General features: G+C 46.9%; 1 protein-coding gene across 1 annotated transcript in view; it reads left to right on the top strand.

Annotated features, from left to right (window-relative positions):
- Positions 1 to 12,112, top strand: part of LOC142803488 (carbonic anhydrase 7-like) — a 52,947-nt gene extending 40,835 nt beyond the window's left edge. The window contains exons 6-7 of the mRNA XM_075888603.1: positions 1,333 to 1,563; positions 11,730 to 12,112. Coding sequence (XP_075744718.1) covers positions 1,333 to 1,563; positions 11,730 to 11,849 — 351 coding nt within the window. The 3' untranslated portion in view covers positions 11,850 to 12,112. The remainder of the gene's footprint in view (positions 1 to 1,332; positions 1,564 to 11,729) is intronic.
- The last annotated feature ends 270 nt before the right edge of the window (positions 12,113 to 12,382 follow it).

Raw genomic sequence — 12,382 nt, 5'->3', positions numbered from 1 at the left:
CATGACAGTGTTTCGTACTTGTTCGCAAAATTTCCTTAGACAGGCTTGATATCACGATAGGAATCGCGTTATTGTCAGTAACGAAGTGTTTTAGAACAGCAAAAAAAAACAACCAGGCGTCACACAATGTGAATAGCGTAACGAGCGGTTCGTTCAATGCTCAAACCCATTAGAAAAGCTTGTTCTTGATCACCTATGATGACTGTGGCACATAACCACTTCAGGCATATTTCGTCATCTCCGTCAGTTACTGCATCAACAATTGCCACAAAATGCCTTGCAAGCGTTTGCGGGATACCATGCTCATCAGGAGAATGACGAAGGATAGCATAGCGAGTGCTGGCCTACTACCCATAAATTATATAATTACTACCGTTGTGGGTATTCAGCAAGTGTGTCTGGTGCAGTTATCCAACGAAAAATGCTCTGAAAAGCCACTTTTCTAGCTTTCGCTGTGACCATGCTGCGTCTTCCGCGAAGACCTGGCGTTTTTGCTCCATTCTCTATTTTTCTATTGGTCGTTCTTTTTCGTTTTTATCTTCTCTCTCTGTTTTCCTTTTTACAGCGGAATCAGTTGTGAGATCACAACACGTGTCACACCTGGCGCCGCAGTTGTCCGCCGCTGCAGGTGTCCGTAACCATTATTGCACGAAATAAGAAAAAAACTGAGTAAATGAAAAACACTGCTGTGCACACCATGGGGATCAAACTCGGGTCGGCTACGTGCTAGCCCAGTATTGTACCACTAAGCCACGCCGGTGCCTGGGACTCGCTTCGCCCTTCCAGTGCAAAGTGTGACTTTTGCTCGCACCGTTTTCCAGTAATTGATGGTCTCGATCTTATTGTAGGCTTTTCGGCGATTGGCCGATTATGATATGGTAATCTGACCTATTAACAACGTCATCTGTCATTTGACGTGGCCACGCGTCATTGTTGGCAGGACAACTCGTTACCATTGTTGTTGCCTATATACACTGAGGTTTGACGCGGCTAAGTGCCGACAGCCCACTATGTTGGGCAAGTCTTCGTTACATGAAACATGCGGTGCAAGGCTAAAATCGAGAAGAGCCAAGACAAAAAGAACACCAGAAAAGAAAGTAGGCCAAGCAGCGCTGGAAGTGCCGATTTCGGCGTTCTTTCTGTTTTTTCTTGGCATAATTTTTTGGTAATTTTTTCTTGTAGATCTTTGTTTTCCGCCACGTTTTTTAAGTAACGCTACTAAGCATGTCTATATTGGTCCAATTATCAGCATGGAGGAAAGAATGTGTCCGTTAATAATTAAACCGTTCTTACGAAGCTTTTTTCTTAGGCTCAATATCGGCACTGCTGCAGATCGAAAAGCGCGGCAACCGGGCTCTGGGAAGTGTCATCAAAGCCATTCGTCGAATGAATAAGCAAGCGGACAGGCAAGTGCGGCTGTCTCAGTTCGCTTCCCTTGCAGACCTTCTACCACAGAAGCCGTCTTTGTCCTACTTCTACCGAGGCTCTCTCACAACGCCACCTTGTGCGGAGGCGGTCATCTGGGCTGTGCTAAAGAACTACGAGAAAGTGAGCGAATCACAGGTGAGTGGCTGGGTGTTCTGCAAAGCTGCGTGCTTTAAATATTCCACACCAATAGTAATGTAGCCTTCAGTAGAACCAGCTGTCCAAGTACGCGTTTGCGAAGTTTCGCACAGGAAAAACAGGGAAAAAGTAATGTAAATCAAATGACAACTGCTCGATATAAAAAAGCTCTGTTTAAGCCTTTTAAGAACACCTGGCCTATTTCCAGCTGTATCTGAAGAACGGCCCTGTCATCAAGTGCACAGCTTGCACATTCTACTCGTCTCAGATGGCTTCAGTGAAGCATTCCACTCAAGCTAGCATCACTGTCTTGCTGTTCCCATCAGAAGCGTTGTTTGTAACGCTGAGCATTCTTAGCCTGTGCAAGTGATTGTGATTTTTTAACTTCGACATGTTATCAGCAAGAAACTCAAAGGACTAGTTTTGAAAGACATCATAACATCCGAGGCAGCGCAATCAGTGGTCGATGAGGAGAAGCAGGATGAAGGGAAAAGTAAGGGCAGGAAAGTTAGCCAGTTCTCAAACCGGCTGGTTCCACTTTGCTGGGGAACGAGGTGAGGGGAATAAAACATGACATAAAACAGCCGTTTTAAAGCAAAAAAGGAAAGAAGGTCAACAGTGCGATCGATGACACTATTAAATCTCTAAGACCACTTGCCCGCAAGAAGCTCTCAATGCCTTGTGTGCTGAGGACGGTCTCGGTCAGTGTCCTAAAACTCTCTTCCGACAAGTGCGATTGTGAAGTCTATCTAGACCTTTCGAATGTTTCTTCTTGGCGCATTCAAGCAAGGACACTCGCATAGAAGAAAGAAAATTGTTTCTGCGCAGCCAGAGTGTCAGGCTGCTGGCCATTTCCAATTGAAACCAATAAGCATCCGTAAAGGTTACTCCGAGCCACACATGGCACAAAAGCGTCTCTTCAGCTCCGGTTAGACCCGATGGAAGATATAGCTGTAGATTTGGGTCCAATTTATGAAGACGGACTATAGTTATGCCATCGAATTTCACTGAGCGAGCGTCTTTCTAGTGCAAGTGATCGTAGTCGTGTAGCGGCAGCCGTTCTTGATAACGGAATAGCTGCACAAGGGGCATTATCATGAGCAGATCGGACTGCCTAATCCGCATGGTTGTTTTCGTTGATGCCACAGTGGCCTGGCATCCGTTGATTCGCTACACCACGCTGCTTTTCTATAGCCCGGTGGTGAAGCAGTTTTATATCAGCGAATATCTGTTCATTCGGTACATGACGATATGAGGAGGTAATGCCCTGAAGGGCTGCTTTGGAATGGGAAGAGGTTGACCATTTCTGAGGTGGTTCTTTAACTAGGAATTCCGGAGCAGCACCGAAGGCGCAAAGTTCTGCAGCTGTTCATGATGTCAGATACAATATTGTGAACTTTGTTTTGACGACTTTCTCCGAAAGTACCACTGAGCCTGCTGAGATTGCTGAAGTAACCAACCCATCCGTGTGAATGTGAATGCGTCCACTGTGTTCCTCAGGCAGAAATAGTAGTGTTGTTTGTTTTAGGACCACATTTGACTATTGTTTTTTTATTGGAATTCTAGGGATGTTTGTCAGGGCTTCCAGTGGATGTACACACCACAATGGTTGTGGTGGTCTTGCTGCGTGCGTGAAGGTTGAGGGATTCACCGTGTGATGGTGAGCAATAATAATGCAGAACGCGGAGTGTCACCTGAAAGTTGGAAGGGAGGTGTTGAATATGTTATTCAAGGAATAGGACAACGAAGTGTGGGCTCGAAAGGGGAGCTCGTGGCTGGTGTGCGCTGGAACGAGCGTTTGCCGGACGTTGAACGCGATGCTTATATCAACGAATCAATAAACCTTTGTTTCGCTCACTGTATTGGTGAAGATACCTTTTATTCTACATTTTATGGTGCTTAGAAACTCGGGACTCTGCCATTCAGGCGATCCGACGCAAGTACTTCGCTCGCAACGAATACGAAGCGCATCAAATGCAAACGAACGGCTCAGCAAGCTCTGTACACGCCTTTAGGGAACGAAGCACGGCAACTGATCGACTCCAACCAGTTCGCCTCATCGGATCTTCGTGTGATGCGTGACCAGCTGAAGGCATGCAACGAAGTCCTGCAGGGGCTCAGCTTAGAACTCGAAGCACACTTCACCGACGACCAAGTCTGAAAAGATTATGCCTCCGTAGCAGAGTTTGAAGACAACGCTGCTGCTACGCTGGTGATGCGGAGTCACCACATGAAGGAGCTGAAGGCGTCGACGTCCAGGATCTGCGACAATGCGGCAACGAACATCGCAAACGAAAGTATCGTCCCTGCATGTAGCCGTGCCTTTGGCGATCAGATGATATATAGGCTTGTAGGCTCTCTTCTGCCTAAACTTGAGCTGCTTCACTTCAACAGAAGCCTAACGCAGTGGCAACCTTTCTGAGATATGTTTCAGCACGCGGTTCACGAAAGCCCCAGCCTATCGAACATCAAACGGTTCCACTATTTGGAGAGGCTTATGACTAGACAGTTATTGAAGGCCATCGACAGCATTCAAGCCATGGAGCAGTCGTACGAAGGCGCCATCACCTTTCTAAAAGACCGCTTTGAAAACAAGAAGATCATCGAGAGTCAAACCTTTGAACGCTCAAGGCAGTAAAGTCCTCAGGCGTTGTCTCTTCGCTGCGAAATCTATTGGACACCATCCACGTCAATATCGAAGGACATAGGGCGTTCAGATGCCCGGAGCTCTCCTATGTTGCCATGTTCGTCGAGGTCCTTACCAAAGCGATTCCCGGAGATACGTTGGTAGAATATTTCAAATAACAGAGACGACATACGAGCTTTAATGTGGTTGCAACGTCGTACAGCACATCTGGTGTTGAAAACAATTTTTTTGTCGTCCTCGTGCATGGGTAATTGCCAGTAACCCGAACGCAGGTCTAGGCTTACGAAGTACTCGGCACCCAGCAGTGAATCCAAAGCATCGTCTATGCGCGACATGAGGCAAACATCCTCGCGGGTAATCCTATTGAGTGCCCTGTAGTCTATGCAAAATCGCACGGAGCCATCTATTTTTCATACCAAAACAACAGGGGATAACCAAGGACTCGTGGAGGGACGTATGATGCTCTGCTGCAGCATATCGGCTACATTTTTTTTCAATGGCCTCACGCTTGGATGAAAAGACGCGATATGGTCGACGGCGTACGATGCGAGTGCCATCGGTCTGGATACGATGCATGACAACCATCGATTAGAGTACCAGAAATGAGGAAAGGGCATCAATTTGCTATGCTTTTGTAGCAAGGCTAGCAACTTATCTGTCTGTGAAGAGGTCAGCTCTGGACTAATAGTCGCATCGAGAACAGAAACGCATGATGGACGTCTGATAGAAGGACGGTCAGAGCACGCTGGCATAAGCGTCACAACAGACAGGCTTGGATTCGGCAACGCAAGCCATTGTGCTGCCTTTAGAAATGAGAATTTTCTCAGATGTCTGATTTCAAGCGTAGAGAAGTCCGGAGCCATTGTGGAACCACACTAGACCTGAAACAAGGTATATACCTCCTGCGAGACAGCGTGCAGATGGTTAGACAAACACGTCACTAGAGTCGATCACGTTAGAAGCGATGGTAACTATTCGCTGACGACCAGGTGGTAGCTCGGTATCTCCCGCAGCTAGCAAGCGAACGGGCTTGCTTCCGCATAAATGGCATAGTCAGTTTCCATCATACAAACAACATTTTCTCTACAGCAGATGGAAGCGTTTGCCGTAGACAGAAAATCCCAGCCTATAATAAGCTGGTGGGCACACGAACTCAACACGGCGAATTGTTCAAAATGGAGAAGACCAGCAATAAAAACACGAGCAGTGCACATAGCGGCTGGTCTAATGGTGTCCCTTCGAGCAGCGAGCAGTGTAGGTTCATCCTAAGGGGTGGTTAAGGGGTGGCAGACGTGAGCACAAGGAACGACCAATCACAGATAAACAAGCACTAGTGTCTATTGAAGCATCGACGTGCACACCTTCTATTAAAACAGATATCGTAATGTATAGACGCAATGGAGTTTTTTGTGTTTTTTTATTCGATGAAGCTTTTCCTCTAAACGCTACATAGGTTAGTTTTCCGGGCGTTGGTTGGTGAATTGCGAGACAGGTCGCAACGGGTATGTGGAGCGGTGAAGGGGTAATGGGACCCGCGGGATGATGGGACCCGCTTGTCCCATCATCCCGTCCGTAGTGGTTGAATTCACGACGCTCGTCCTACTGACACTTCCGACAGAAGCGTGCAATGTGGCCCCGATGGCTGCAGTAATAACAGTTCGGACGACGTGGCCCCTATGGTGGTTGAAAGGGCTGGTTATATGCACTCGAAGTTATCGAAGCCAGCGGAACAGGTGTCGAGTGTGCAGGCATAGATTGTACCACGGGTGGTGAACCAACGAGGACTTAAACATACGTCGGCTGAACTCGAGGTACCGGAGAGTCTACATACGCTGACCCGGTCATGAACGCCAACTCGTTTTGATAACGTTGCGCAGAAGAGTGTTGGACGGGGCATGTGGATTCGGTGTCACTGAGAGGCCGAAACATTGCAGCTCTTCCCGTGTAATCACCCGGATCATAGCACGCAATGAGGCATCGGTCGTGGTGATGTTTTCAGGGCTGTCTGGCGGCAGCCATTTGGACTCAAATTCTCCTAGGCGTTGGCACGTGGCAACCACGTCTGTAACTGTGGACGGGTTTTGTATGACCACGGCACTGAACGTGACCGTGCCGATCCCTTTCAATGGATGCCAAACCCTCTCTCATTCGGACATGGACGTGCTGACACCATGAAAGAGAGCAAGCACATGCTCTATGTACGAGGTGTAAGACTCACAGCATTGGTGCTTGCGAGCGTCCAGTGTCTTCTTCGCGAGGGCTGAACGAACCGCCGGGGTGCCGAAGATTTGGCGAAATCGCTGCTTGAAATGTGTCCAGTCTGTGATGTCTGTTTTATGATTGAAAAACCATGTTTTCGCTACGCCTGTCATATAGAAAGAAACGCGGCAAAGCTTGGAAGGATCATCCAAGTTGTTAGTTGAACTCACTTGATTTAACTGGTTGAACCAATCATCCACATATTCACCTCGAAGTCCGGAGAATGTGGGCGGATCACGATGGTGCGCGGGGATAATCCACGATGGATAGGCCGTGGTAGCCCGTGCCATGGAGGTAGACGCAGAAGCGCCGGTTGTTACTGTACACCTGAAAGAGACGATGACCTGAGCGGATCTCCAGGAGGTAGAGCAGGCTGGTAGAGGACGGAAGATCGCAGAGCACACTGCACCGCTTGTGATGCAACGGTGAAGACAACCTTTATTAGGTCCAGAAGACACTCTGATGTGACCACACCCAAGGCACAGAACCCAGGCAAGCCAAGTTCCCACTGCAGATGAAGATGACGACCAGTCATGATGATGAACTTGTGTGAATAAAGTAGATGTGCTGAATGAATGCCTACAAAGGTGCTCTAGATGGCGTTGGCGGGGCAGGTGCTCTCCGATTGGCTACTGCACGGGTTGCGTGGGGCTCCGCCGGCGCGCCCGTTATCTTTCATTTTCCTGGATTGTTGGCACACAAGTGTGCTTGCCGGATCATGCTGCATGCCGGAGCATGGATGACGATGACGAGGAGCGTCGGCTGCAGAAGGTCACTGCAGTTTGTGCTCGTCGGCAGGATATCGAGGTGTGGACGGACGGATGCCCCACCGCGGTGGTCTAGTGGCTAAGGTACTTGGCTGCTGACCAGCAGGGCGCATGTCCGAATCCCGGCTGCGGCGGCTGCATTTCGGATGGAGGCGGAAATGTTGTAGGCCCGTGTGCTCAGATTTGGGTGCACGTTAAAGAACGCCAGGTGGTCGAAACTTCCGGAGCCCTCCACTACGGCATCTCTCATAATCATATAGTGTTTTCGGGACGTTAAACCCCACATATCAATCAATCATGCGGACGGACGGACGCTTGAACGAACGCACAGATGGATGCACAGACGGACGGACGGATGCACATCGCACGACGGATGTACAGCGGGATTCACACGAGTTAGAAATACACAAGGAATAAAGGCGGAGCCTAATGACGTCAACAGGCGAGGATAAGCTCCCCCCCAAATGACCCTCACTCACACGGACGAGGCAAACGGTGTGGGAGATAAGCGTTGCCAGAGCCTCCCCCATACAATGGAGCTGGAGCACTGAAGTATTTTTTTACCCCTCAGCCATAGATATAGGCATGCTTTCGTCTTGGAGGGAGGGGGGGTTCAAAGCTGCGTTGTGTCTTGACTGAAGAAGGAGGAAAGAGCTAGTGTTTCTTGGGTGAGAAAAGTGCTAATGTGGTTTTAGGGAAGTTCCAGTTCCCCGCCCCCTTTCCCCTGCCGCTTTGCTGCTTTCACAAACTTTCTTGCTTATGTCTTTTTTTTGTGGAATGCAGACGCGGCGTTACCTTTGGTTTGACTCACCCCCACAAGCTTTTCTTTTTTTTTTGCTAAAATGAACTCGCCCAAAGCGCCCTTACGGGCAGCGTCAAGGACAACGGCTTTTCTTTTTTTTTAGACTACTAAATTGCTCACAGCCTCTTTGTCTCGTCAAATACTACTATTGAGACAGAAGATAGGATTTTCAGTATCTTTCGATGTCGGTTGGCTTTCTGTGAACGAAGGAATTATGCTATCATAGCATTTCTCTCATTTCAACAACAGAGAATGAAAGGAATCTAGCGTATAATATTTGGCAATTGTCTGTACAAGCGTCTCATTCTAATTTCGCAGCACAAGGTATTAAAGACAACTTCTGTCTTCACTACGTGAACTCAGCCTAGGATTCTGATGCATCAGTGCAGCCGATAAAGTAAAATGCGAAGTTGGTCATGATTCTGAATATAAAAAGCAGCTCTCGGATTCTAGGTCTGCCTATACAATATTATATTAATCTAATCTTGAATAAAGAGGCCCGTTAAAAATTCATTCTAATTTAAGACATCTCCATCATGCTGAACGAACACAGTAGTAGCAGCAGTAGTAAAATAAACAATTTATTGATTGATATGTGGGGTTTAACGTCCCAAAACCACCATATGATTATGAGAGACGCTGTAGTGGAGGGCTCCAGAAGTTTCGACCACCTGGCGTTCTTTAACGTGCACCGAAATTTGAGCACACGGGCCTACAACATTTCCGCCTCCATTGGAAATGGAGCCGCCGCAGCCGTGATTTGATCCCGTGACCTGCGGGTAAGCAGCCGAGTACCTTAGTCACTGGACCACCGCGGTGTGGCCAGTAACAACAACAAAACCAGACGATGTCACAATTCTTATCAGAATAACCACTGTAAAACTTGACTAAATATCACTTCATAGAGAAGGTAGCGCTCCATCATCTGCTTGACTATCGTCTTCCACACACCAATGTTTAGGTTTGTGTTACCATAGTCATCAGAAAAGATGTTCCACAAGCGAGACTATTCTTCCTCAAGAAAAAGAAAAAAAGAATGGTTCCAAATCTGCATCATACACCGCAAATGTCGTCAGAAGACGTTGGTCTTGCGTCTGGAGAGAGTGAAGAAAACGTTTATTTGATGTTCTGCGCAAGAAAATTGGTGTATGGTATTCTGGAGGCGCTGCGTTAGATTGCCTCGAGCGTGTAGCGTTGGCGAACGAGCGCATCGAGCCACGTTAGACGCAAGCGCCATCTGGCAGTTATCTTCGAAAACGAAGGCATGCAGCTCGCAGAAAAAGATGCGCGCAAATCTCGGAGGTGATAAGATGTAGAACGCACAGCGACATGCAGATGCCACCACCGTGACATCGTAGCAAAGCATTGGAAACCCCTTTTTGAGCATCGCGGTGCACTGTCAGCAGAGTGCGATAAACGCTACATTCCTTGGAGTTACTAGTGTGTGCCTGTTCTAGTAAAAAGGCAGACATGCAAAACATCGAAGCATTGTTGTGGCGCCACAGATATGCGCAATATTTCCTTTTTAATTGACAATCGCACAGCTATGAACGCTAAACCTTAAGCATTATTAGTGGGCGCTGCGGATGGGGTTGGCCGTTTGTTGCCGTTTGAGGTATCGTTAGGGCGGACAGACAGATGTAGAGACAGACATACAGACATACATACAGACATACAGACAGACATACATACATACGCTCAGACAGACTGACCAAAAATTTTCTGTCGAAGGTCCCCAGGAAAGACTATCATATTTAAAAAGTTGCTTCATCGTTCATTTTTTTACCATCCCGGTGCACGCAAGTACGGAGCGTAATTTGGAACAACCACCGCCGCCGCGTGCACTGCAGGAGAGATAGCTAAAAGCTGGCTAGAGACCCAACCAAAGTTCCACTACATCCCCCGCTGCACGGGTATCGTTTGGCCTGTCGGAGAAACGATCCCCGCGAATAGGTCGCGTCGACACAGTAACCCGTGACGTCGTTGTGCCGTGATACGGCATCCTGGCCTCTCCTCCGGGGATTTCTCTCTCGTGCGAATCCCTCATACGCAGGCATCCTTCTTCGCAACATATCATCACTCACTCCGTGGATATGCTGCTTTTTAAAGACGATAGTCTCTCTTGGAGACCATCGACTGCAAAATTTTATCTGTCTGTCTGCCTGTACTTTTGCCTATTGTCCGCCCTAACGATACCCCAAACGGCACCAAACGGCCAACTCTATTCGCAGCGCCCACCAGTATTGCTCAATATTTAGCCTTTATAGTTGTGCGATTGTCAATGAAAAGAAAAGCAAATATTGCGCATATCTGAAGCGCCATAACAACACGTCTATGTTTTCTATGTCTGCATTTATACTAGAAGAAACACACACAAGTAACTCTAAGGACTGAAGCGCTTATCGCGCTGCGCTGACAGTGCCACGCGACGCTCAAGAAGGTGTTTCCAACGCTTTGCTACGACGACACGGTTGTGGCACCTGTCCGTCGCTTTGCATTCTACACCTTATCACCTCCGAGAGTGGTGTGTATCTTTCTCCGCGGTCGCGCACGCCTTCGTTTTCGAAGATAACTGCCAGATGGCGCTCGTGTCTAACGTGCCTAGATGCGCTTGTTCGCCTCTGATACACGTTCGAGTCACTCTAACGCAGCGCCTTCAGAATACCATTCACCGATTTTGTTGCGCAGAGCATCAAATAAACGTTTTGTTCACTCTCTCCGTATGCAAGACTCGTCTTTAGACAATAATTACAGTATAATATGTAGATTTGAGCCAATTCGTTTTCTAAACAATAGTCCTTCTTGGGGAGCTTCCACGAAAACATTTTGGTCTGTCTGTCTGTCTGTCTGTCTGTCTGTCTGTCTGTCTGTACATTTGTCTGTTTGTCCACCCTAACGATACTTCAAACGGCATCGTCCAGCCAACCCCATTCACTGCGCCCACCAATATTGCACAAGTTTTGGCGTTCATAGTTGTGCGAGTGTCAATTAAAAAAAACATTGCGCATATCTGAGGCGCCATAACAACACGTAAATATTTTGTGTGTCGTATGATATTTTCTGCCCGTCGCTTTTTTTTCTGCATTTATTTGTTGTACATTCGTTTCGTAAGACTCAATAGCAAGTCATTTTAGATTTAGGTTTTCACATTACCGTGTAACGTTTCTTTTGTATAGCTACGTGGATGCAAGAAGTAAAAGTCATGAAAAACATCAATGCAGTTATTTCACTGCTTTATTTCGTGCCCCACACAATGCAAACGATTACTTGTCTAAACGCTCTTGGTAGAAAAGCTGTGTGTTAAACGACGTGCATTTGACTCTCGACAGTGATGTTATTCCAGAAGCAGCTATTTTAGAAGCACGTGACTATTTATGTTAGCTTGAGAGTAACGCTGTATGTTACATATTTGCATAATCTTATTTTGAAAAAAAAATGATGCTTCTATCAGGCTCCCGAAAAGAAAGAGCATCTGTATGTCATACTAGTTTCATGTTCAAAAATAATGGCTGAGAAGCCGAGAAACGGGGATGTCCGCGAAATTGCAATAAAAGTACGTTGATCAACCAAGGAACCTATGCTTTCTATCCTAGTTCAATGTCAAGGACACACAGTATACTTCACAAAAATACAAAAACTGTCGTTTTTAGAATGCTAGCTTTTATGAGCCACTGGTTTTTATCTGTTGCAGCTGGAAGTCTTCCGTCATCTACAAGCTGAAGAAACTTCTGACGGCACTCTGCACCTAGTGAACAATTTCCGGCCAAGCATGCCACTGAACGGACGGCGCGTCTACAAAAATTTTCCATAATTCATTGGCAATATAAAATGCTTTCCTGTGACCATATAATGAAAATTGGGTAGATTCAACGCGCAAGTGGGAATCCAAGTGAAACGAAGCTTTTATGGGTCTTTACAAAAATATATCAAGTTATCAAGATACAACACTAACTAAACATATCTTTAGAGAAATGCATTGCACTGCACAAATTTGACGTTATTGCACTCAAATTTACGCACATAACTATGGCACCATTGTCTCATTAAACTCATAGCGATGTGTTTGAGACAAGGCACACGTCTCCCTTTTTTGTTTAGCATACCTGTCCACCACAAACCTCACAAGTTAACGTCCGATATTGTTATTCACAAATATTTTTCTTAACATGTATTTTCGTTTCACATATACTATCAGGCAGGAAAGGGTTCGATGCAGAATGGAAATTACCTCTAACCAGTTCAGTTTAATGCATGGGCGTCGTATGGTGTTGGGGTATTCCATGTAAACTTTACTGGGGTCTTGCGGAGTGCGTCTCAATACCCAGCTGGTCTCCATGAAAAGGA

The sequence above is a fragment of the Rhipicephalus microplus genome, chromosome 3, assembly GCF_043290135.1.
Source record: "Rhipicephalus microplus isolate Deutch F79 chromosome 3, USDA_Rmic, whole genome shotgun sequence".
Lineage (NCBI taxonomy): Eukaryota > Metazoa > Arthropoda > Arachnida > Ixodida > Ixodidae > Rhipicephalus > Rhipicephalus microplus.
This window is presented reverse-complemented; position numbering and strand designations above follow the sequence as displayed.